The 26,625-nt window shown below is 34.5% G+C and overlaps 1 protein-coding gene across 2 annotated transcripts in view; it reads right to left on the bottom strand.

Moving 5' to 3' along the window:
• Positions 1–17,796, bottom strand: part of LOC145266520 (myelin regulatory factor-like protein) — a 220,868-nt gene extending 203,072 nt beyond the window's left edge. The window contains exon 1 of one of the 2 annotated variants that reach the window (XM_080122274.1): positions 17,177–17,796. In XM_080122274.1, coding sequence (XP_079978400.1) covers positions 17,177–17,219 — 43 coding nt within the window. In that variant the 5' untranslated portion in view covers positions 17,220–17,796. The remainder of the gene's footprint in view (positions 1–17,176) is intronic. The other variant, XM_080122273.1, reaches the window with a different exon arrangement.
• Between the last annotated feature and the right edge of the window lie 8,829 nt (positions 17,797–26,625).

The following is a 26,625-nucleotide window of genomic DNA, read 5'->3' as shown; positions in this document are numbered from 1 at the left end:
AATTGGCTCATGCTGATTCTTTGCTTGTGTGATATGAGGCACATCATTCGAGCAATATATGATTCTTATGTCACAAGCGACAAAAAGCAATTGATTTTAATTTTTTCATCGCTAAAAATTTTTGTGAATAAATAAACAAGTTTTTATATTGTCGATTAAGGGAAATATTTTTAAGAGATATGAGTAAAGCATAAAAGAAACAATTGTTTAAAAATGGCAAGCAGCTGTTGCGATAATGCTAATTTATTTGCAAATGTTATTTAAATAGATGGAGACTACCTGAAAATCTGGGGAGAGTTGTTGTCACTCAGCTTCCAGGGAACACCACAGGCTGTATTCAATGAGATATTTGATGACCTGTGTGAAAGCCTTTTGTGAGCTTATAATAATTTGTATTATTCAGATTCTTCGACATCGTTTATAGGAATGGAGGTGATAGATCATTCTTGCCAGTCCGCATCTTGACAAATAAAGTACTAAGTAAAATTCAGTTTTAATCTACACGTTTCTGGAGGTCGAAGGTTCTATCTTAAAAATGCAATTACGAATTACTTAAAACTTCTAACCGATCATGGTTGACGGAACGAGAACATACTACCCAGAGGATTAAATATAGAGTTCCGTTCGAAATTAAAAACCGATTCCCGAGTTCGACAGGAAGGTGTAAAAAATAGACAAGATATACATGAAGAAATACGGGTGTTACACTGGCTGAATGAAAATACGGGTGTTACATCGGCTATATGAAAAAAAAACTCAAGCTGAGAAGAGAAGTCTATTAGGAAATGATAGAAAGTATGAATGAATTACAAGTTCTTCACTTAGAAAATGTCATCACAGGACATAGACTCTTTTCAATGGAGGATATAGAACGGGCAAACTAAAAAAAAAAAAAAAAGAGTGGGGGTGATGCTACCTACTTACTTATGACAGAGTTAGACACCAGGGTCGTTTTTTTTTTTACTGATCCCCCACCGAAAGAGAACAAGAAATGGAAGTGCAGCATCTGAAGAACAGATACTACACTTTGTATTTATTTGCTTCCCCACTGAGCAAATTAGGCAGGAGGCCGTTTTTTAATGTGGAGACAGGGGGAAGGGGGAGGAAAAGAGGGGATCCAGCTCCCGAGAGGTGGGAAGTGGGAGCTGGATTAGAAACTGTTGGTATGAAGGGTTGCCCCTTCAGTGACCAAGGTCAGATATGTGGGGTTACCCCCACATATGGTTTTTGCTAGTCATAATAGCTGGTCTGTGCTAGTCATAGCTTTGCAGTATCTGTCGGAACAGATGGTATTTATTTGCTCCCCCACCGAGCAAATTAGGCACAAGGCCGATTTTTAATGTGAGAAGTGAAGGGGAAATGGGGACCAGCTCCCCGGGGAGTAGGGGAGCTGGATAGTGACAATTGGTATGAAGGGTTGCCCCCACATTGACCAAGGTCTTATATGTGGGGTCGCCCCCACATATAGTCTTTGCTAGCAGTATCTGTCGGAACAGATGGTATTTATTTGCTCCCCCACCGAGCAAATTAGGCACAAGGCCAATTTTTAATGTGAGGAGTGAAGGGAGGGGGAAGGGAAAAGGGGACCAGCTCCCGAGAGGTGGGAAATGGGAGCTGGTTAAAGGTCAGGCATGTGGGGTTGCCCCCACATCTGGTCTTTGCTAGTCATAGCTTGCAGTATCTGTCGGAACAGATACTACACTTTGATCTTGACCAAAAGGCCAAGAGTGGAAGCGATGGTAGCAGTGTGCGTTGTGGCTGCTGAGCTGTTTCAAACATTCAATTTTTAATAAAGTGTCAATTAACCAATAATAACAGAGAGCACGTCGGTATCTGGCACGTCCACTGTTTGAATCTTACGTCAATCAAAAAACATTATAATAGCATATAATACTAGCTGAATGTCTGCCGTTGTCCGGTCGTACAGTACGCTTAAACACGATATTTTAATTTATGCAAATTGCGTGTGTATCATTATAAAATCAATCCTCTATTGATTATTATAGATTACGAGGAATAATTTGCCTGGTAGATTAATTCGCCCAAAAAAAATTAAAAAATAAAATAATAATAATGATAACGTCGTTCATCAAATTCCGTCTGTGTTTGTTTACAATATCATGTCAGCTGATATTTGGGCTCGGCGATGAATTCCCTGGAAAGTCATTTCTGATTCGTGTTTAGTTTTAAAATGTGCAAATGAAGAAATGATTTGCGGCGGTTTTAAATGGTAATTTTTTAACGTAATTTGAACTCATTAATAAGAAAAAAAATAAAATAAAATGGTGAGGTACACCCAGGATTGAACAAGGGAGCACTCGATCTGTAGCTACCACTGAGATATATCCCAAGATAACAAAATATCTGTTTTTTTAAGAAGAAATGATTTGATACGATTCTGTTATCTCCTTTTGTCAGTGTAACGTAAAATATTCCCCTGTAAATTCTTCTTTTTTTTTTTAAGATCGAATTTTTTTGATTTTCGAAAATGATTTGCAGGGATTTTATTATTTCCCTTGGCTGGTGTAACGTAAAATAGTCCCCTAAGATTTTTTTTTTAATTTATAAGAGAAGAAAAAAACTATTTGTAAAATTTTCGATATACTTTACGGATGACTTCCTGTACAAAGCCTGTCTAAGAACACTACAACACATATAAATTACATTTGTGTAAAATTTGAAAAAGTTAGGCTCAATCTATAAAGAAGTGGATGGAGATTAAAAACATTTACATTCGTTACCATTTTTTTTAATTATTATTATTTTTGGCTCACAAGGAACTTTCACACAGGTCATCAAAGATCTCATTGAATACAGCCTGTGCTGTTCCCTAGAAGCTGAGTGACAACAAGTCTCCCCAGATTTCCAGTACTCTCCACCTCTTTCGATAACATTTGCAAATACATTTGCATTATCGAAACAGCTGCTTGCGATTCATTTCTCGTTGGCAGCGGCCATTGGTCTTCACTAGAATTTGAGTGGCAATAAGCCTCCCCAAGGTCCCAGTTCTCTCCGCCTTATACATCAGAGGTCTGGTCAGTGCCCACTCCTCGGTCCACCCTTCCTTCTTGACTCTACTTAGTTACTCGGTTTCATTCTTTGGGGGGGGGGCTAGGGGGGAACAGTGATGTGATGATGAGGGTGGGATTCAAGAAGCTACAGATATGTGGCTTTAGGGATCTTAGTCTATGTAGCACTGCATGTTTTGCGTCTGCAGCAGTTTGTCTGGCCCACGCTGTTGCCCCTGTTTATTAATCTCCATCCAAGGGTTTTCCTTAATATTTCAACCTTTTTCATTATTGTTGTTCGTTGTATTATTATTATTATTATTATTATTATTATTATTATTATTATTATTATTATTATTAATAATAATAATAATAGTCTGCAAGGAAAACACGATTCTAACAACCGTATTAAGGCTAAAATAGATAAAACACAGAAAAACGATGAATATAGACTCTGTGGACAAAGCCATGAAACTGTAAACCACATAATAGTGACTGCAGCACACTAACTCAAAAGGAATATGAGGACAGCTACAACTGCATAGGGAGGCATACTGGGAGCCCTGTAAATGATTTCACTTTGAGCGTGCACACAACTGGTACAAACACAAACCGAAGACAGTACTAGAAAACAATTAACGACAAAATCCTTGTACACATTGAAGTATAAATAAATAAACTCATTCAAACAAGCTCGTCATAATGATTAACAAGATAGAACTGACAAAGTTTAGATTTTGCCGTCCTAGCAGTTCACTGGGTTAAGATCAAAGAGACAGAAAATAAAAGAAATATGCGGAAATTGCCAGAGAACTGAAGGGAAAATGAAACATGAAGGAAATTAATAATACCAATAACTTTAGGAGCACTAAGAACCGTCTCAAAGAATATGGATAAAAAGAGAAATCGGAATCAAGAAAAAGATGGATTTATTAACTAATACACGTGACATTAGAAACAGCTGAAATTTTAAGGAAAACGTACTCGTATAAAACACTAACCGGCCATATGAAAATCAATATGGATAATATGGAAATTAATATGGAAAATATGAAAATTAATATGGAAATTAATATGGAATAATATGAAAATATGGAAAATATGGAAATAATATGGGAAAAACAAAAAGAATAGCAGAATCTCACATGAAACGAAGAAAACTGAAACTGCAAAATTGTAAATTAACTACATCCCTCAGCAAAAAAATTGTAGTGTTGACATAGACAGACATCACACCAATTAGTCGTGAACGGTCAATATGGATGGAAAGGCCAAGAGAAAAAAGCACTAATTAAACCATCACTGCAAAGAGGACTGGTATCTTGTGGATGCTTGTTGTCACAATTTTAGTGAAGGCCAATGAGAGAAAAATCAAAGAAAACCCGCTGTTACGATAAGGCAAATTGATTTGCAAAAGTTTTCGAAATAAGTGGAGAGTACTGCATATTTGGGGAGACTTGTTGTCATTCAGACTTCAGGAAACCTATAAGTAGCTGATGGAGAGAAATATTTTAATATGGCTTACGTGGCAGCACTTAGTGAGTACAAATAATAATAATAATAATAATAATAATAATAATAATAATAATAAAGATAAGAGTAAAAATCAATAGTAATAATAATAGTAATAATAATAACAGTAATAGTAATAATAGTAATAATAATAGTAATATAAAGTTTAAAATAGGTAATAATAATAAAGATAAGAGTAAAAATAATAGTAATAATAACAGTAATAATAATAACAGTAATAGTAATAATAATAAAAATAATAATAGTAATAGTAATAGTAATCATAGTAAAAGTAATAATAGCAATAATAATAGTAACATTAATAATAGTAATAATAATAATAGTAATAATAATAACATTAAAGATAGGAGTAATGATAATAGTTATGATAAAAATAATAATAGTAATAATAATAGTAATATTAATAGTAATAAGAATAGAAATAATAATAATAATAATAATAATAATAATAATAATAATAAGAATAATAATAACTCGATGAGAACCAACCACATCAAAGCAAAGACCGATAAAACACGAGAAAACAGTAAATGCAGACTCTGTTGACAAAGAGAGGAAACGATAAACCATATAGTAAATGATGCAGCAAACTGGCCCAAAAGGAATACAAGAACTGACACGACCAAGTGGGAAGATCAGTACACTGGGAATTATGCAAACAACTGCATTTCGAACGCACAGACAAGTGGTACAACAGTACTTGAAAACGGGAATCACAAAATCGATAATCTTAGATTTCTATACTTTTTCTCACGGCCAAAATCGGTTAAGATCAATGGAAGTGGTAAAATATTTTCTCTCTAATAAATTCCTCCTCCCCCTGCCACCACTTAACACCGTTTGGGGATCGTTCACAAGGAACAGTTGAGAAGAGAACACCGGTTTGGCTTCGTAGTTCTTTCATGTGAAGTTATTTAAAATCACTAAACTAAGCTGCAGTGCTCTGTGGCGTAGTGGTTAGCGTGCTGGACAATTCACCTTATATTTTCACGTTCGCGCCGACCTACCGTAGTCGTTTTTTTTTTTTTTTCCTAGACAACTGGAATGGACTTTTCTTGGTGGCCGAACTGTTAACGTTGCAGATGTTTTGTTTTGTTTTTTTTTTTCACACTTTATTTTCCTACTTTAACTCATGACTCCGGGTTTGATCCTCCCTACTTACCTACCATAACATTTTTTTAAACTCCCCCCCCGTCCCGGAAAAAAACACTCGGGCAACGCCGGGTACCCCCGCTAGTATATATATATATATATATATATATATATATATATATATATATATATATATATATATTCCCTACAATTTTATTCCCTTATAGGTATATATATTAAAAAAATGTCTGTAAACAATATTTCTTTCAAAAATAAAGAAAATCTGTTCCTGGTCTTTAAAATTAAACTTTAAAATTTTACATTGTTTCAAACTATAAAGTGTCCTGTTTATATTGTTTATAATATAAATAAAATTCTGTATATTTTGTTTAAAGTGAATAATAATTGTTTATTATTAAAAGAAAACGTCTTATTTATAGGGTTTCTTTGTTTCAATACCGTTTACATGTTTACACGGTAACGTACAGGTGACTACAGGAATGTATTTCGTTATAAATGATAGAGAGTTCGAGAGTATTTTGCCAGGTTAAGTCCAGTCGTGCCAACATAAATACCATACCATGAACCACACCTTTAAGTATACCCTGCCCGCTAAATTAGTATGCATATGCCGATTGACACGACAACCACCAAATTGTTTTTGTTCGTTCATAGTATTTACGCGTGGGAATCCTGACAGCGATTATCAAAGTTACATTTCAGGCAATTTTTTGACACTCACACTCTTACATACAAAATGTGGTGCTTATTTAGAAAGCCGTTCTTAACAAAAAGACGTTCTTAACATGAGGAGATTGGTGGTTTGGCTACAACAACAACAACAACAATAACGGTACTTTAATTTTTTTACGTGGGGAAAGGGGTCTTGCTATCACCGGGCAATATATGTATTACACAAAGCAGACTCCAAAAACCATTAAAAGTTTCTGGAGTCTCTATTGCGGTTCGAAACCCTTTATGGCGGCAAAAGGAGACAACAAAAGCATTATTTCTCTTTGAAGAACTTTGATACAATTTTCCCTCGTTTTTTTTTTTCTTTTTTTCTCCAACGCTGTGCCAATTTTTAGTCGCTTTTAAATACCGTATCTACAGATTACAATCTTTCGTTTAATCGTTTTTTCTTTTTTTTTCTTTTCTTAAGTCTTGACACATCCGAATTCACATTAGGCTCTTTAATTTCGCCAATAATATTGTTTTCCCTTGCTCTTGCTGTCGATTTTTCTCCTGAAGAGATGATAGCCGAAAGAGCTCTCGAGAAAATTCCGCATATTATATATATATATATATATATATATATATATATATATATACATACATAAATACATATATATATATACACACACATACACACACGCACACATATATATATATATATATCAAACATATTGTCACTATTTTGAATAGGAGTAAATGTGGTATTTTGGCGAGTCAAATGATTGTAGCTAAGCAGATTTATAAAAAAAATGTAACAGTGTAATATGTAGCATGACCAACGATCCCCAATTTCCCACACTTTCGATGACTTTGTTCTATGTTATATTTTTTAGCAAATAAAAAATTCAAAGTGTAGTACCAGTTCTGATACTACACTTTATTTTTTCTGTCCTTGGTCATTTAAAAAGAAATCCTACTAGACTGAGGATTTTTTTTTTTAATTATCCCAGTTTAAACTGTCCCTTCTTGTAGAGCTGGATTCTGTACATTATAAATCAACCTTGTGTCTAAATCTGCCTCACTGAGAAGATAAGTAAATAGAATAATACATAATTAATAACACACTTAACTAAATCATTTCCATAGATTCTACTTTTTTAAGCGATTATGTGTGACGAAACACTCTAAAAATCTTGAAAAGAAAACAACGAAAAGAATTATTTTAAAATTTGGACTGGGTGATAAGTTTCCGATATAAATTTCATTTTTTACCACTAACTCCAAGTCTGACTGGAATGATCAAAACACTAAACTCGACCTCATAAAAAGTTAATTCCTCATCCGCAAAAAAAAAATAAATAAATAAATCAACACACAAAATCTATCTGAACAAAATTATTTTATTAACTGCCCTAACACACGAAAAGAGCTCAGAAATTCCGGTCTCCTTTTACGTTAAATTTACAAGTGAAACTCTAAATTCTACAAGAATTCATGCTTTTTTTCCCGACAATTTTTTCAAGGTGTCCACGCGTAATCGCCTGAAAAAACTAAAATCTCATTTTTGTATTGGGGGATTTGCTGAAGATTTTCACGGACTACTTCTACAACAATAACGTTTTTCATATAGTAATATTATCTACTAAACTTTAATATTTACATGGAAATATAAGTTTAAATATGAAATGAAATATAAGGAAAACATTTTAGTAAAATATATTTTAAATCTCTTTCAAATATATATATTTTTTAAATACGCACTTACATTTTTTTGTTAGCATCCGTGTATTTGCATCTTATCGATGGAAAGAATATAAACTTCACTGAGAACATCATTTCAATTATATTAATAACTGTGAACTATTTAATGCTTGTTTTGAGGTAATGGCCTTTTAACCAAAAATGGAGAAACTGCTTTTACGACTAGTAAGCAGTACTAAACAGATAGGAGATTCGAAAATCAACGAAACACTGACGTCAAAATGTATCTAGCGTAAAAGTATGTAACATTTCAAAGTACACTAATTTATTAAAGTTTTTTGTTTGTCAATGCTTAAGAACCTGGCAAAAGCCAACATTTACTTATTTTTACTTTTATATTTTTTGCAGAAGTACAGTAATTGACATCGTTTTTATGTTATTGTGACATAGATTTTAACATAATAGCTTCATAAAAACAAATATTCATCGTTTTTTCTTTAGTAACAAAAATGTAAAATTAAGTTCAAAATGTAAAATTAAGTTCAAAATGTTTGTTAAGAAATCGTTTTTGAACTGGGAAATTAGACTAACAATTTACCAATACCGATTCCGATACTGATACCGATTCTGATTCCGATTTCAATACCAATACCCCGAAATGTTCCTATTTTTCTTATTCTCAATCCCGAATCCGATTAATTGCCCAAACACTAATATATATATATAAGCCAGGGTCGAAAGCCGACCACCCAAATGACAGTTATGGCTTCTCACCTTTGCGTTATACGGCTGCTGCTGCTGCTGCTGCTGCTGCTGTGTGGGTAATAAATTAATGATATATATATATATATTTCTCATAATAGAGCACTCTGCTGGAATTCTTTTCTTCCCCAAAAATCACACTATATATATATATATATATATATATATATATATATATATATATATATATATATATATATATATATATATATATATATATATATATATATATATACAGTGATGATCATATTTATTGGCACGGTAAAATAAAAGTTAAATTTTGTCTAATAAATTCTAAAAAAAGGGATTAAATTAAAGAAAATAACAAAGTATATTATGTATTTTTATCTGGCCTTTCCGATGCAGCAATCGGATTTTAGAAAAAAATAAATAACAAAGGAACAACAAACATAATTGCAAAAAACCCTTGTTCAAAATTATTGGCACGGCTTTGTTGTTCTTTTAGTATCAGTATAATATCAATCAATTTCCGGTTTACGTGCTTTCTGAACTTTTTTATAGCCATATTATGCGTGTTTAACGCTAATTTAGTGAATAATTTTTTTCAGATAATTTTTAGATAGCGATTTATTTAAACTATTATAAGTGACTAAATTATAATTTTCAATCGCCATGGTTAAAACTAAGGAAGACAGCGAAGACGTCAGGAAGCTTGTTGTAGCATGCCATACCAATAGGGAGGGCTATGATAAGATTTCAAAGAAGCTAAACCTTCCCAAATCCACTGTTAGAGCCATAATAAACAAGTTCAAATCGCAAAGCCACGTTATGAGTTTAGAGGGTAGAGGGAGAAAAAGGATTCTTTCCCCAAGAGATGAACGGAAAATTGTTCGACAAGTAAAACAAAACCCAAGGATCTCTGTTGGGGAGATTGTTGATGAACAGAGCACCTCTGGGGTGAATGTATCTCGACATACAGTTGGTAGAGTTTTGAAGAGAGCTGGTTTAAAAGTATGTCGTCCGAGAAAGACTCCCTTATTGAAGCCTATGCACCTGAAAGCAAGGCTAGCCTTTGCAAAACGTCATATTGATAAAGATGTTGCATTCTGGAAACGTGTTCTATGGACTGACGAAACGAAAATAGAGTTATTTGGCCATAATAAAGTGTCTTATATTTACAGAAAATCTGGCGAAGCTTTCCTGCCTAAGAACACCATACCCACAGTGAAGCACGGTGGGGGCAGTTTGATGTTTTGGGGATCCTTTGCTGCCTCTGAACCAGGGCGACTTGTTAAGGTCACAGGTAGCATAAAAAAGGAAGATTATGTTAAAATATTGGATGAAAACCTGAAAGACTCTGCTAAAGAGCTCTCACTTGGTCGTCGTTGGTGGTTCATGCAAGATAATGACCCAAAGCATTCGGCTAAACTGACTAAGAAATGGCTTGAGGACAATCATATTAATGTTTTGGAGTGGCCATCACAAAGCCCAGACCTTAATCCAATTGAAAATTTATGGAGAACATTAAAATTGAGGGTAATGCAAAGGAAGCCTAAGAATCTTATTCAATTGGAGGATTATTGTCAGGAAGAGTGGGCTAAAATTACTACTGAAGAGTGCAACAACTTGGTTGTAAACTATGAAAAGCGACTGAGGAAGGTAATCAAGGCCAAAGGCTATACAATTGATTATTAAATAAATCGTGCCAATAATTTTGAACAAGGGTTTTTTGCAATTATGTTTGTTGTTCCTTTGTTATTTATTTTTTTCTAAAATCCGATTGCTGCATCGGAAAGGCCAGTTAAAAATACATAATATACTTTGTTATTTTCTTTAATTTAATCCCTTTTTTAGAATTTATTAGACAAAATTTAACTTTTATTTTACCGTGCCAATAAATATGATCACCACTGTATATATATATATATATATATATATATATAGTGTGATTTTTGAGGAAGAAAAGAATTCCAGCAGAGTGCTCTATTATGAGAAAAATTCCAGACAATAAGAGCCTATTATTTATATTTCTATTTACAGAAAGAGATAAATCATCGGTACCGTCGGTTTCAAACTTGATAATAGGGGACCGTTTTAGATACCCATATCAAGCTCTCTTCAGCCGATACTCATCTCTATTACATATTATATGTGGGTATGCGAATACATAACGCATATATATATATATATATATATATATATATATATATATATATATATATATACATAACGCATATATATATACATAACGCATATATATATACATAACGCATATATATATACATATATATATATATATACATAACGCATATATATATATGTATATGTATATATATATGTATATATATATGTATATGTATATGTATATATATATATGTATATGTATATGTATATATATATATATATATACATACATAACGCATATATATATATACATAACGCATATATATATATATATATATATATACATAACGCATATATATATATATATATATACATAACGCATATATACATATACATATATATATATATACATAACGCATATATATATATATATATATATATATATATATATATATATATATATATATATGAGAGAATATTAAAATGAATAAAATCCGACGATATGAAATTTAAAATGGAGACGAAGAGACCTAGAGGTTTAACTTTTCGCCGGTTTTATTCGGGCTTTCTCAAGAAATTGAAGTCACTGACCATCCCTCTTGAGAAAGCCCACATAAGACGGGCGAAACGCCGAGCCTCTAGATCTCTCCGCCTCTATTTTAAATTCCATATATATAATGCCGCATACTATTTTTTTACTCAAATAACTATTTAATAGTAGTTTAAAAGTTTGAATGTAATTGCTACGACCTCATTTGGTTATAGCTTTATTAATTAGATTACTTGTTTGAAAACTATACTTAATTCGATTAAATCAATATTGTTTCAATCTCTATGCAATTATACTGACCTAAATAGTTTCCAAATATTTTAATATGTTTGTCTTTTGCTAGAACTTTTAAAGTTAAAATTATTTTCGATTCGACAGTTTAACTTATTCCAAATTACTATTAAATTTCTATACTTAACGAAAATAATAATGTATTCAAACTTTTAATAAACGATTTAATTGATGACTTTTTTATGAACAAGTCGACGTGCATTATGTAGATTTTATTTGCTTTATATTTTTTCAATATATTTTGTTTTTGCTGGGATGGGACATCCTACCGGATGCCAGATATTGGCCCGCTATATCATTCTCCCAAACCGAAAGATCCTTTTAAGATTCTTACTGTGTTTTTATGTGCAAATTTACCTCTCTTGCACTTGGTTCATCGGGTATATTTCCAGCTATGTTTTTTTTAATTATTTTATCATGGGTTTGATTGTTCCCATAATTACTGGAATGGTTAAGATCTTCCTAAGATTTCAGTTATTTTCATGGTTGCTTTTTTTTTTATGAGTTTCAAAATGTTCGTTTTATTTTACGGTATTTTGTATTTTTATTAGAATAAATATCTGATTAATATTGAAAACTGATAATTTTATGTATAATTATAAATTTATTCGATTGACATGTGTATTTATTAGGTATCGCCTTAATAAAGGTGGAATTTTCGACCACCATAGCAAATAATAACAGTAAAAACTTTTAAAATAAAATTCATTCATCGTATTTTTTTTCTGTATTTTCAAGAAGAAAAATTATTAAACAATCTCATATTTTTTTTTATTCTAGACAAATATGGTGAATTTTCAAAAATTTCACCATAAAGCTAAAACCGGTAAAAATGGAAACCTATGTTATTTCGACATAGTTTGATTTAAACAATGGAAACAATGCGTTTTGTATAAATTTTCTCAAAAAAAAATACTTGATCAGTTTCGTTAATTTTTATAGACTTATTTTTAAAAAATAGCTTAACTAAATAATATTAAAATAATATACAGAATCAAATTCTTATAGTATTGCTGCCATCCTAAAGCAGTCTTATCAAATGTTTTTTTTGGGGGGGGGGCAGGATTATCATCTTAATTTTTTTACATATTAAAATATACTTGAATGATGAAATAAAATATATTTAATTTTGGGTCACAATCGGAAAAAAAGAAGTTGACAGATATATTAAAATTAGTTAAGTTTTACGAGAAAAAATATTCTGCAATGCTTGTCTGTGAAATTTCAAAATATTTCCAAAATAAATTCTTATTTTTTTTAATTACTGAATTTTTCTAAACTGCGAAAACAAATCTGCAAGATTTAAACTTATTATGAATAAACAGACATTTTTACTGTTAATAATTAAAAAGATTGATGCAATATTATCGTCAATTAACAAGTAAAAGATATATTTAGAAATCAAACGTGAATACTGTTTTCTATGGAAGGCCAATTTGTTCATCTTCGTATCTCACTAATAAAAATTGTCGTGTAGCAGATATTACTTTTTTCCTCATTGTTGGAACAAAAATATAATTTCTAAACCAAGCAACTGAAACAATTATAAGTTCAAAATTAATTAATTTTCTTTGCGCACGATTGATTTTATACTCTGTATCTATTAAATAAAAAAGTGACTTTTAGTTTATAATTCCATACAAAAAGTTGGAATTGAAAAAGTTAATTTAAGGATTTAGTCTAAATTTAAATAATGCTTAATTTTAGGAATCGAAAAGTAACATTTCCTAGAATAAAGTGTAATTTAATAGAAATAATTTAATTATTACTTTTTTATAGCTACAAATTATGATATTGAAAATTGATAAACATGAAAGCAGTTAAAATGTGTCACTTAGGGCCGTCCATAGGAACCGGAAGTTAATTGTTTTAGATCTTGTCTGCTTAAACGTGATATATTTTCTAGATATACATATCTATATATGTCTTTTTCATAATATTTTAAGCCAAACGTAGGGTTTTACTGTTATATTTCATTTGACTAATGATCGAACCAAAACTTTATCAAGGTAAAATGTATATTCGTACTAACTTTTTGCATATAATTTTAATGTTTAATTTGGCTGTTTTTCTTGTATTTCCGAAAATTTTTCTGCCATTGTAATTGTTTTGTTATTTTTTTGTCATTTTGCAATGTTCAAATCAAATTTCATCGGTTTTATGGAGTGTAAAATAAATATGTTTATATGCGACTTAAAATCTGATTCTGCTCCAATTATTACGACGAATTAATTTCATTTTATTAGGTATTACTTGTTTTTTTTTTTTGTTATGGGTCTCGAAAATTAGTGTCATACCTAGTATTTATCAAAGTTGCGTTGAATATATAGAAGAGTCATGCACCAAGAAATCGTACATAACAGATCTGTCATATTTCAGACTGCTAAGGTAAAATGAAAAAAATAGCAGACTTGGTGTAGTGATTTGGGCACTCGATAATCGATCAAAAATCCAAAATTAAACAATTTGGAAGATCAAATTCTTTATATGGAAAAGTTAAATGGCTGCAGACATTTAATTATTTATCCTTTTTACTGGAAAGAAATATGATTCAGAATTGCAGGATGGTTAATGAAAAAGTAAATAAAAAATTAATTAAAAAAAAAATTAGCAAAAAAAAAATGGTTGTAAACACGAAAACAGTAAAATCATGACCAGGAACAACTAATGCACAAATATAATTTAAAATTTGAAATCAATGTTTTTCATATTTATTTTAGAAATTATCTTCTTAGTGCTCCGTGAAAAACATTTGCCCCGCTCGGGGGCTTCATGGTGTCGTGAAGTTTGTGAAACCCTGCTCTAGAGTGAGGAGTGATATTTTAGTGTTTGGTCGGTTTAATTGTGATAATTTACGTCCATGTGCACCGATGCTACAGGTTCGTATGAGCACATTTTATGAAAGTACTTATAAAATAAGCACACGGATGCATCATTGCAGTGATGCGACAGGGGCTGGAGCTTGGTTGATAGCACAGGATCTTCGTAATCTAGTAGGTGCTGCACTTTTCTCTTCTCTGCAACCTTTTTCCCCACAGAAGAGACGTTGCGTGCCTGTCTCTGCTCTATCGTTACTTTTATGATAAATGTTCCACTGAGCTCAAATCTATGGTCCCCCCTCACCAATCTTTCACGAAAAAGGTACTCGTCTAGCCAAAATCACTATCAATACATTATCCAACTTTCTATCGATGCCTAAACCTAAACGTGGATTCCATCAACAAAGCTTTTTTTCTTAGAACTACCTGTCTGTAGAACTATGTTCCAGTGGTCTGCTTTCCAACTTACTACAATATTGTTGTCTTAAAGTTTCAAGTGAACAAGTTCTTATTGAACCATCCTCATAAATAATCTGATTATACCAAATTTTTCACCACAAATGAGTACTACGCTACTGTCCCAATGATAACAATACACACATTAACCTTTATCCTCGAATGGCCTCTGGGTTTTGATATGTGGCAACCCCTTTGTTTAAAAAAAAGTTGCTGGAAGCACCTGGCTTGACAGGATTCACAACCGGCTTCGAAATCTAGTAGTTAATGTCCTTTTCTTTACTGCAACCGCGTTCACACAGAAGAGACATTAGGCGTCTATCTTTGCTCTGTCATTAGTTTTGTGGCAAGTGCTCGACTAACCTTTAATCTATGGTTCAACCCTACCCCTAAAAACTATTCACAATAAACACTCGTCTTGCTACAACCACTTGACAATTGCCCACACTCTTTATTTGTGTCTAAATCTAAACGCAAAATTCCATCAACAAAGTTTCTTCTCTAGAACTGTCCGCCTTTGAAACTTTGTACTGCGGTCTTGCTTACCAGCTGACTACAACATGGTCGTCTTCAAGTCCAATGTAAACAAGTTCTTGTTGAGCCGTCCCCTTTATGATATTCTACCCAATTATCACCACTTACGGTCACTGCGTTGCTGTGTCACTGACTAGCTCTTACCCGTGAATGGCTTTCAGGCCTTGATAAGTGATGCCTTCCTTGTACAAAAGGAAAAATGAAAACATTTTTCTTGCGTTTTTTCCATGATCACGATCTTTATAAATTGCCAAAAAAAAAAAAAAAAAAAAAAACGAATATTTCTCGAAAGAGTCACTGATCTATAAAAGAACCAATGCGTTGGAACGTGTTAATACTGAAATGAATATACAGGGTGAAACGATAACATTGTCGCCCTAGGAAAGGCGGCATGATTCCATTTCCGTTTGATGAAAACCGGTTTCCTTTTTATTGTTGCAGACTAGTTGACCAGTTGTGTACAAATCCCAAGAGCGATAGGAGCTTTCTATCATGTCTTAAAGTGACACAATGTTCAACGAGTGAGATCGTATATGCCGCCGCTATACAATTCGTGCTCTCTTCCGATTCAAGTTATGACAACAGGACCATTGCCAGCACCCTCAAAATGCATCGATGAATTGCCACGAATTACAGGAACGTGCTCAGGTTGATGAAAATAGCTTCCGGCTAAGATTACGGTCTACGGTGTAGTTTCAAGTGAGGGCCTCATCATGCCACCTCACACATACAGAGTCGGTTTGAAAGCCAACACCAAAGTGTACCTGGATGTGCTGAAGAGTGTGGTGATCCCCTGGTGCAATAAAGTGGCCGCTGGCAGGTGTGGCAGTAGGGCTCGGTGTCGGCCCACAAGTCCAAAGAGACCCAGGCTGGCTTCAGAAGGAGTGTTACGACTTTGTACGTTTCTCTCACTGGCCCCCTCCTCCCCCGCTTGACTACTTCGTTTGATCATACGTCAAGAACATCACCAACATAACCTCCCACAATACCAAAGCCAGTCTGATCGCCGCCATTCTCAGAGTATTCGCCGACCTCTCGCCGGCGCTTGTGGAAAAGGCATGCTCCCAGTTTCAGACCCGTATCGAGGCGGTGATTGAGGCTGAAGGCGGCTACATTGAATAGATGTCAGCTCTACTACATAATCAAGTTACCTGAATTTTTTTTTTTTTTCAATAAAAGTTTTAAAATAAAGCTGTAGTTTTTTTTTTTTTAGAGCGATAAATTTATCGTTCAATCCTGTATTGGAATTTCGTCCTCGATTTCGAATTAAATTTATTTTCAAAACAAAAATACATAAAAGTCCAAAACAATAAATTATGATGTACGTACCTGTCAAGGAACGAAGATGTCATATTCCAAAAATTACGTCCATTGATCAAGTAGTGTGTTTGCTTTTGCTTTTTTTAACTAAGAAAATCAAATGTTATTACTAAGCATGTGGTAGTGTTTTGATCTGCCATATTTTGAATAAAGAGAAAGACAACTCAATTCAAACTATCGAAATCAAAATCAGTCTTGTAATGGATACAATTTACTATTAAGATCGATAAAAATCGTAAAAAAAAAGTGATGTTCTATAAGAAATATATATACTTGATCAATTTACGTGTTTTTTTTTGGGGGGGGGGGAATAGGATTATTTATAAATAAGCACCTTGGATTTTACTTACCTAGAGGCGTGTGAATATCCTGGTTGCTTGAACGAACATCCATCGGTACTTAAAACAAATAAACCAAAAAACGGAATTTTCGTTTTGTATTTTGTTTTGTTCTTTGTTTTGTTTTTGTTTGTGTGTGTGTTTTGTTTTTTTGTTTTTGTTTTTCTTTTTTTGACAAAACTTTTCCGCGTTTTTTTTTCCTTTCTTTTTTTTTTTTTTTTTTTCTATAGAAGAACCTTTTAAGCTGAACCGTGATTGGATTCCCTCGTCAAAGGTCCTTTCAAATAAAGAGTCCCTTTTTTCCTCAGCATAGTCGGTTCTGTAAAGAGCGCGTTTGCTTAAAACATTTTTAGCTTCTATAAGCGCTTAAAAACAAAAAAAGAAAAACGATTTTCTTGTTCGTTTTAGGAGTAAAGAATTCCCCCCCGTGTTCAATCCGTTTTTTTACGGGTATTTTCCAGCGATGTTTTTACTGTCCCGTGTACCCGTAATATTTGTGTCCACCCAAGGTGCGCACATGAACGTGTGAACAGGTATACAGCAAGGCATACCACGCTTTTGTTGTTTTTGTTGTTGTTGTTGTGGTTGTCGGCTTGTGTCTGTCACCCTCGCACGAATATTCTGTGTCAACTAGCTTGATCACCCCCCCACTTTCCCTCTCTCGCTCTCTCCCCCTTCTCTCTCTCTCTCCCCCTTCTCTCTCTCTCTCTCTCTCTCTCTCTCATTATTACATTTCGCCTGATATCGCCCCGCTTCTTCGTTCTCTCATATTTTTTTCTTTTTTGATACCCTCCTTCTCTCCTCCCTTTAAACGTAGCTGTCTCATCTATCTATCTATCTATCTATCTATCTATCCATCTATCTATCTTCTTCTTCTTCTTTTTTTTCTTCTTCTTCTTCTTCTATAATTACATCGCTTCCCCTCCTCTTATAACATTTTGTTTTTCGCATTTTATGCTCTCCTCCCCCTCCTCCATTTAGACAAGTCCTGGATATGACCTTAAACTATATCCGATGGTGAGGCCCCCAGCTTGCGGGCTTTGGGAGGGGGGCACCCTTTAATTGCCATTGCTCCCAGGTCCACTCTGACCCAGAGTAGTAGTACCTGTTAGGGTCCCAACTATGGGTTGAATAGAAACCGACTTGAAAAAAACAAACAAATATATTCTATTAAAAAGTTGTTCTTCAAAATCATTGGATTCGGCATTAAATAACCGCTCCCTCCCCCATCCATCCGTCTCTGTTTCATCTCTTTCTTTTCTTTATCATTTTCGAAACAAGTTCCGCAGTTTTTCTTTTTCTTTTCTTTTTTTTCAAACTTTTTAACTATTTTGTTTTTCACTTTTTCTTCTATTTCTTTTTCTTAATCGATTATCCAGAAAAGAGTATTGGTCTCTTCTTCATTCGCGCGAGACCATAGACACACCTCACCCATGCTACTATATCTTGGTGGTCAGCCTACAATAAAGCAATGGTTGCGTAATCCCCAACCGCACCTTACGCATCGATTTCAGTATTTACTTCGAAAGTGTTGCGTGCGTGAGTAGAGCTAAGTATAAGTTATGAAAATATATATGGCAATTAAGCTATACAGAGGCTTCCGCGTTTCATCCTCGTAGGGAATCATTAGGCTAAAATTTGCCTCGCCAGAGGAAATTCTTTACTCCTTGAACGGACGAATCTTCTGACTTTGCGATAACAATTTTTTGATATTGTTAGCTCCTTCCATCAAGTGGCTTCGTGTTTTGTCTGGAGTTATTTCCATGAAGGAAAGAAAATCGATATTTATTCGTGTTTTTCTTCTATTTTAGTCTATAACTAGCCTGGTTGCCCGGGTGTTTGGAGGTGTGTGTTGAGCAAAAAAAATAAATAAATAAATGAAAAGAGTAGTAGGCAGGCAGGCAGGCTCGAACCCGTACCGCAAAGGAAGAAAAGAACATGAAAAAAAACGTGACGTCTTTGCTGTTGCGCCCATCGCTAAATCGGAAGTGACGTAGGGTTAAATTTAGGCTAGTAAATCGAAGAGGGGATGACTTCGAATATATCGGCGAAAAAAGTGACTCCACTCTGTAGAAAAGTAGCCTGTTCAGGCGAAGGAATTAATTTTTTAGCCAATTTTTCGATATTTATCGTCCGAAGGGCGAGCTTCAAAACACTATCGATCTCGTGAAAATCCCTCACCTCTGTCAAAAGTTTTAGGCATACATACATACATACATACATACATACATACATTTAAACAGACAGATGAGATTTATATTATAGAAGATGAACATGCTGGTTATTTCATTTGTTAGTAAGTGAGATGACGCTGTTTAAGTAGATAACGATATGAATTGCCGACCTGAGCATGTCAAGTTCGAATCCAGTCGTTTATATACTTAGAAATATAAGTAATCTAATGTGGTGTTTTCGTGACTTAATTGCCAAGTGTCATCTATGAACGCTAAAAAGCAAATGGTTTTAATTGCTAATCATTTTCTTTCTCCTCTTTTTTGAGTCGGTTTTCACAGAAACGTGTGAACTCATGGTAGTTTCGTTCACCATTTTTTGAGAAGCGGGCCTTAGTTTTTAGGGATGTTTACGCCGGTTTTGGAGGTTTTGCTTTCTTTTTCTTTCTTTTTTTTACATGGTAGTCACCAGTTATCAAGCCCGGGAGTCACCCAGGGATAAAGGGTTATTGCGTGTACATAGAATAAATGGAATAATATCGTAGTAATCGTTAGTAATGAAGATTTTATCAATTGGATTACTTAAGGGGGCGGTTTATCAGGAATTTGTTTATGTTGGACATGAAGACATCCAAGTTTTAGTCAGGTGAGAAACAAGCAAACAGGAGAGAGTTCCACAGACGTGTAATTCTAAGAAAAAAACTTTGTTCATGGAATCTACGTTTTGATTTAGGGATAGAGAAAGAGTGGGGAAAATTCTTGACGGTGGTTTCAGCTAGACGGGTGTTTATCGTGAAAGATTATTGAGGGGGGCATTGATTGGAGCTCAGGCGAGCACTTGCCATGGAAATAACGATAAAACAAAGATAGGCTCGCAACATCTCTTCTGTGGAAGGGAGGTTGCAGAGAACAGAAAAGGACATCACCCACTAAGCTACGAAGTCTAATTTGTACTCTGTCAAGGCAGGATAAACTGTTTTAAGCAGCTCTTGCTCAGATGTGGCTGCAGTACTCCATCCTTGGACGTACTTGGGTTTTATATAGATAGAGAATTGCATCAGCACTGAGATATTTACTGGAGCGGTAGAAGGATCCCAATATTTTTCCAGCGACCTTGGCAACAGATTTGATGTACGTGTTCCATTTCAGACCAGGAGTAAAGGTAAATCCCAGAAGCTTGTCAAAATATTGAGCCTCCCCTAGACGAGAACTATCCATCTCAATTGATGCCAAATGGGAATCAGAGCGTTGATAATGTAAAGATAGAAGCTTGATTCTAGATGCGTTAAAAGTAACCAGCCAACTCTTCCCTCACTCTACTGCTTGCTCAAGAGCAGAGAAGAGAGAATTAGAGAGAATTTGTCATTTACGGCCTTTGCTGTGTTGCCATAGATGGTCGTGTCATCAGCATAGAAGTCAACGAATGATTTAAGTATGTGTTTTGGGAGATCATTGATGTAGATCCGGAAGAGAGTTGGGCCCAGGATGGACCCCTGAGGGACTCCAGCATAAATACTGAGAGCTTCTGATTTCTGTCCATCAACCACTACTCTTATGAACCTTTCAGAGAGAAATGATTTAATAATTGAGAAGACATTTCCAGCTATATAATAACTGTAGATCTTGTGAAGTGGACCTGTATGCGATACCTTATTAAAGCCTTTGATATGTCAAGAGCAATTACCCTAGAAAGTAAGCCTTTGCGAGAGATTTACTAATCCTCTGAGATATAACCGTTAGCACATCTGCTGTAGATCTAGCAGAACGAAAACCATATTGCATGTCACTAAGGTTATTTCTGCTGAGGTGGTTGACTGTTTCTTTATTTAATATGTGTCCAGCAACTTACTCATGACGCACAGGAGACTTATTGGTCTGTACTGGAAGGGAGATGACCTGTCACCTGAATTCTTAAATACAGTGCATACTGGCGAGGTTTTCCAGAGCGTTGGAAAGCAATTCTCCTTAAGACAACGCTTAAACAGTTTTGTAAGTATGGGGGCAAGTTCTGGTTGAAACTTTTTCAACACTATAATTGAGAATGCCGTCAGGGCTAGTTGCTTTACTGGAATCAAGGTTCTTGATTAGCTTGGCGACATCACGCACAGATATTTGTATGTTGTATAGCGTGTTGTCTGTTCTAGGAGGAAATATGGGGAGTTGATGGCCTTCGTCCCATAGGGTAGAATTAGTTGCAAAGTTCTTGGCAAATAGTTTGACTTTGTCTGATGCTGACGAGTTGACCTCAGGTCCATTGATGATTGTTGGGATAGAATGCACACTTCTGTTCAGGATCCTGTTTGCTATTTGCCAAAACTAGTGGAATCAAGCCGCTTCTCAGCTACTTTGGATTTAACGGACTGAGCATATAGCCCTCTTGCATTTTTTATTACTCTTTTACAGTCGTTGCTGACAGTCCTGAAAGCAATTTTAGTCTCAATGCATCTATTACGTTGGTAGCTATGGAAAAAATGATTTCTGTGCGCGATGGCAGCAGCACATTCTGAGGAGAACCATGGCTGGCTGTTAGGTTTTTGTTGGAATTTTTAGATGGTATGAATCGGTCTATATCTACAATTAACCATTCAGTCAGGTCTGATACTATAGAGGATACATTCTTTTTAAACATGGAATGCAGGAGTAGATCAGATATAAATCTACAGAAGCTATCCCAGTTAGCCATAGAGTATCGATACATTGTATGGTGGAGAGGTACGTCTGAAGACTTATTGCATTTCATTTTTATCTTAACTGATACAACCGAGTGGTTGGAAGATCCCAGAGGAGATAGAACGGAACATGAACATAGCTTTGGGGAAGTTGTGAGAAAAAGGTCTGGAAGGCTTGCAAACTGACCGGTAGTATCGAACACACGGGTGGGTTCATGAACAATCTGAGTGAGGTCATAAGCAATGTGAATGTATGCCGAAGGATGAGCAGACAGGATGTGGTCAATTTTCTTCGATGTGATCTTAAATATAGTAACTCCGCTGTTATGGGGGCGATAGAGGGCAAATATAAATGTGGTAGTGTAAGCAAGTGCAACCCGGAAGCACATATAAGGTAAATTAGGGCTTTCTCTGGAGATATCTCTACCACACGGAAAGCCATCTTTAATGTGAGCACATATTCCATACTCATGGTGATCTTGGGGGGTCAGATTTAGATGTTAAGTTAGAGTATCCTTTAATTATGAACTCATGTTTTGTAATGGGAGATAGTATTTTGGGGATGAGTCGGATTCGGAGAAATTTTTTTAGTGAAAATGATTTGCAGGTTTTAGAATCAAATGTGAGAAAACGAGAGGCATTGTCATACGGAAAACAAAACAAGATATTGAGTTACAAAGGCATGTATTAACAGAAGAGATATTTCATGTATGTTTAAAATGAAAAGTTTACAGCAATACGAAAACATAGAATGTTCATAAATATTTTTAAGTTCTTGTAAAAACAATGGGGTTCATTAGCTAAAACATTATAAGAAGTCTGGATCGATTAATTAAGAGCTTTTAATAAATTATAATTTATCAAAAGTTGATTTAATGGTAAATATTCCTTTGTTATGTTATTAGTAAAATATTTCAAAGAGATGGATTAGATATATTTCAATGAATAAAGTTTACATAGATCCCCAGACGATAGTAAGTCTATGAGTTGTGTGTGTGTGTGTGTGCGTGTGTGTGTATGTGTGTGTATGTGTGTGTGTATGTGTGTGTGCGCGTGTGTGTGTGCGTGTGTGTGTGCGTGTGCGTGTGTGTGTGTGTCTGTGTGTGTGTGTGTGCGTGTGTGTGTGTGTGCGTGTGTGTGTGTGTGTGTGTGTGTGTGTGCGTGTGTGTGTGCGTGTGTGCGTGCGTGTGTGCGTGTGTGTGTGTGAGTAGAGAGGGGTGTTGCCGAAGGAAGCGGCCATCGTCACTGATCCGTAGACTGGGGTCAACTGGGCTGCACTAATTTATTGAGAGAAAAGTTGGTCGTTTTAAAGTGATTGTATAGGAAGACCATTTAAAATAAATTCAGAAAGTTTTCTGATTAGTTTAAAATACAATTATTTGTTTTTATTCAGGATAATATACGCGCAGACGATATGCGTGCAAACCCGTTTATGCATTTTGATTTTGTATGTCGATGTGTAAACATCGACTGCTATAAACTATTTTTTTTTCAGAATGAAAGCCTTTCAAATCCCAAGAAGTAACACATTTCTATGAAAACTTTCTTACTTTAGGGAGTGGGGAGGGAAGCTAATTCCAACGAAGCAGAGAAGGAAAGGGTTTAGCAATTAGAAATATTTTCTTTTTAGCATATATGGATTGCCAGACTAATAAGTCAATATATGTGTGCGTCTGTGTGTTCGGTAATGTTTTGTGAGTTGAGAGAGGTGTGTCCGAGGGAAGTGGCCAGTGACACCGACACCGATCTGCAAAGTCGGGTTAACTGGGTTCCACTGATTTACCGAAAGAAAATTTTAAAAACAGAGAAAGAAAGAGTGCAGCTGTTAGAGACATTTTCTTTTCAGCGTTCGTAGAAACCAATTCCAGAGTGAGACGCCACAGTCCCTCCTGTAAGAATGCCAAAAGCAAAATTGTGTCGATCAATAACTTTTTTAAATTTATTTTAATATTCCAGCCATCCAATCCATCCAAAGCGGCACTAGTCCCAGCTAACTTCCTCCGAATGAGGAAGTTTCATGAAAGTTCGAAATTAAAAGGCTATCCCCAGTCGCATTCATATCCCCGTTAGGGGAGATGACGATGTTAGTTTTTTGTGGCTCTTGAAGAGAGGAGTCGACTTTTCATACATACAGCGCCTGGGATTCCCAAATTGGTCACCTATCTGGGACTGACCTGGTCCAATATTGGTTAACTTTGGTAGTCTAACGAGAACCGATATGTCAAAGTTATTATTCCGTATATTTACATCAATATTGCTTAAGGAGGAGTCCAGAGAGACGATTGGAAGAAATTCCTGAATAAGCAAAGAGATCTCCAATCAAATAGGTCTCGCACTATCAACCAAGCTCCAACCCCTGTCTCATCGCCGCAATGTTATATATCTATACCTGTTTTACAAGTATTTTAATGGAATGTGCTCGGATGAACCCCTTGCACTTGTACTCCCTTCAAGGTACATATCCCGCGACAAACCGGTTTAGCAAGAAAATTCCACCCCTTCACTGTAGAGGTCTCTACATACCGGAAAGATTTCTACTGTAATAACTTCTTCTCTCGGACTGCTAGACTTTGTAATTCCCTTCCGTCTTTCTGCTTCCCTGATTATACTTACATGCAGAAGTTTAAACATAATGTAAACCGACACCTCGCTCGTCTCCTTACATAGTTCTCTGTAAACATGATCCCAAATATTAGCCCCTTGTGACTTGTTTGGAGTGCAAAAAAAAAAAAACAATAGTTTTACTTCTGAGGATCTATTTGAAACCAGTTGCACAACTAAGGCTTGAACGTTTAGTTTACCTACATTTTTAATTCGTAGCTGAAGAGAGTTTTCGTATTTGTACAAATATATTAGTGAAAACGATTGAGTAAGCCCGGCAGAAAACGAATAAAAATCCAGAATAGTTAACAGTCGGAAACTCGGAAACAAAAATTTAAAACAAATAACTAATAGTAAACGCATTAGAATTAAATGCTCGGTTAGTGCCATTTTCTTCTATAATATAAACCTCACCTGTCTGTTTAAACGTATGTATGTATTTATGTATGTATGTATGCATAAAACTTTCGACAGAGGCAACGGATTTTCACGAGATCGGTATCGTTTTGAAACTCGACCTTTCAGAAGATAAATATCGAAAAATTGGCTAAAAACATTAATTCCTTCACCCTCAACTGGGCACTTTTCTACAGGAAGTTATCGCCTTTTTCTGCCGATATTTTTAAAAGTCATCCCCTCTTTTCGATTGACTTGCCTTAATTTAAACATTCGTCACTTCCACGTTGGAACAGCAAAGACGTCACTATTTTTTTTTCACGTTCTTTTCCTCCTTCGTGGTACGGGTTCGAGCCCACCTGTATACCTACTACTACTTTTTTCTTTTCTTTCTTTTTTTTTTTTGTTTTTTTTTTTTTGCTCAACACACGCCTCCAAACATCCGGGCAACGCCAGGCACCTAGGCTAGTATTTTTATAAAGAAAATCATTTTTAAGTGTTTAGTGGGAATTCCTGGACATTACAATAATATACCTTGCCAGTTTGAATTACTGAATTATCTCCCTTTGTTTGTTTTAGATTGTTTTTTAAAAAAGCGAATAAAACAGCCGCTCTTCTGTTACTCATAAAGTGTGATTTTCTTATTAAAAAATAAAACTACTGCATTAATTTAGACGATTTTTGGAATATGATATTTTCGTTTCGTCACGGGTACGTTCATCATACAGAATTTTTTTATTATTATTATAAGGCAAATTTTGGACAAGAACCAAATGATCTACAAATTCATTCAAGGTGAGGTAACCTTTTTTAAAATATTTATTTCCAAATTTTATCGACATGAACACTTACTTATCAACACACGAGAAACAAAAATTATTTTGCTAAACTTAGGCGATTACGTGCAGTTTTACGAGGCTTTTTATTGGGGGGGTGTCAATCGGACTTAAGGTTAGTGGTACAGTATTTACTTATTTATTTATTTTTCATCTTTTTATTTTTTTGCTTTCAACATGAAGTTAACCGAAGTTAAGCGATCATCTTTGTCAAGAATTTTCTCAGGGTTTATTCCGGTACAATAGAAATTAATTCACATTTTTTTCGCCGTCTGTTTTCGCCTTAATAAAACACATACTTATGTTTTGGACTAATATTTAGTAAGTGCATAAACGTTTTGACTATATTATTAACAGTTTATTTCTGCTCTTTGTTTTTTTATTTTATTTTTGTTGTTGTTGTTGCTTGGATAACTGGCTTGATTTCCAACAATTTGTGATAGGATGTTACTATATAGGCACAACGAATTAAGGCACGACAAATGTACGACAAATGGTTTCTGCTAATTCTCTAGTTGTGTGATATTTAGACACGACATTCGGACCGCCTGGAATTCTTATGTCAGGAATAACAATAAGCAACCGATTTTTATCTAGTCCGACTGGCATACTGTTTTTTTTTTTCGTTAAAAACTTTTATAAAAATAAACACTTTTTTCAGACTGACTTTTTTTTAACACATGTGGGAGAATTAAATAATTTGTTGATATATTCACTTTTCATTTTTTTTTTTGTAAACATTCAATAATAAATAAAAAAAAATTATTTAAAAAACTCAGATACATTAC

This window comes from Euprymna scolopes, chromosome 41 (assembly GCF_053919585.1).
Source record: "Euprymna scolopes isolate OS-2025 chromosome 41, ASM5391958v1, whole genome shotgun sequence".
Classification (NCBI taxonomy): domain Eukaryota; kingdom Metazoa; phylum Mollusca; class Cephalopoda; order Sepiida; family Sepiolidae; genus Euprymna; species Euprymna scolopes.
The sequence above is the reverse complement of the archived record's forward strand: the minus strand, read 5'-3'. Positions and strand labels throughout refer to the sequence as shown.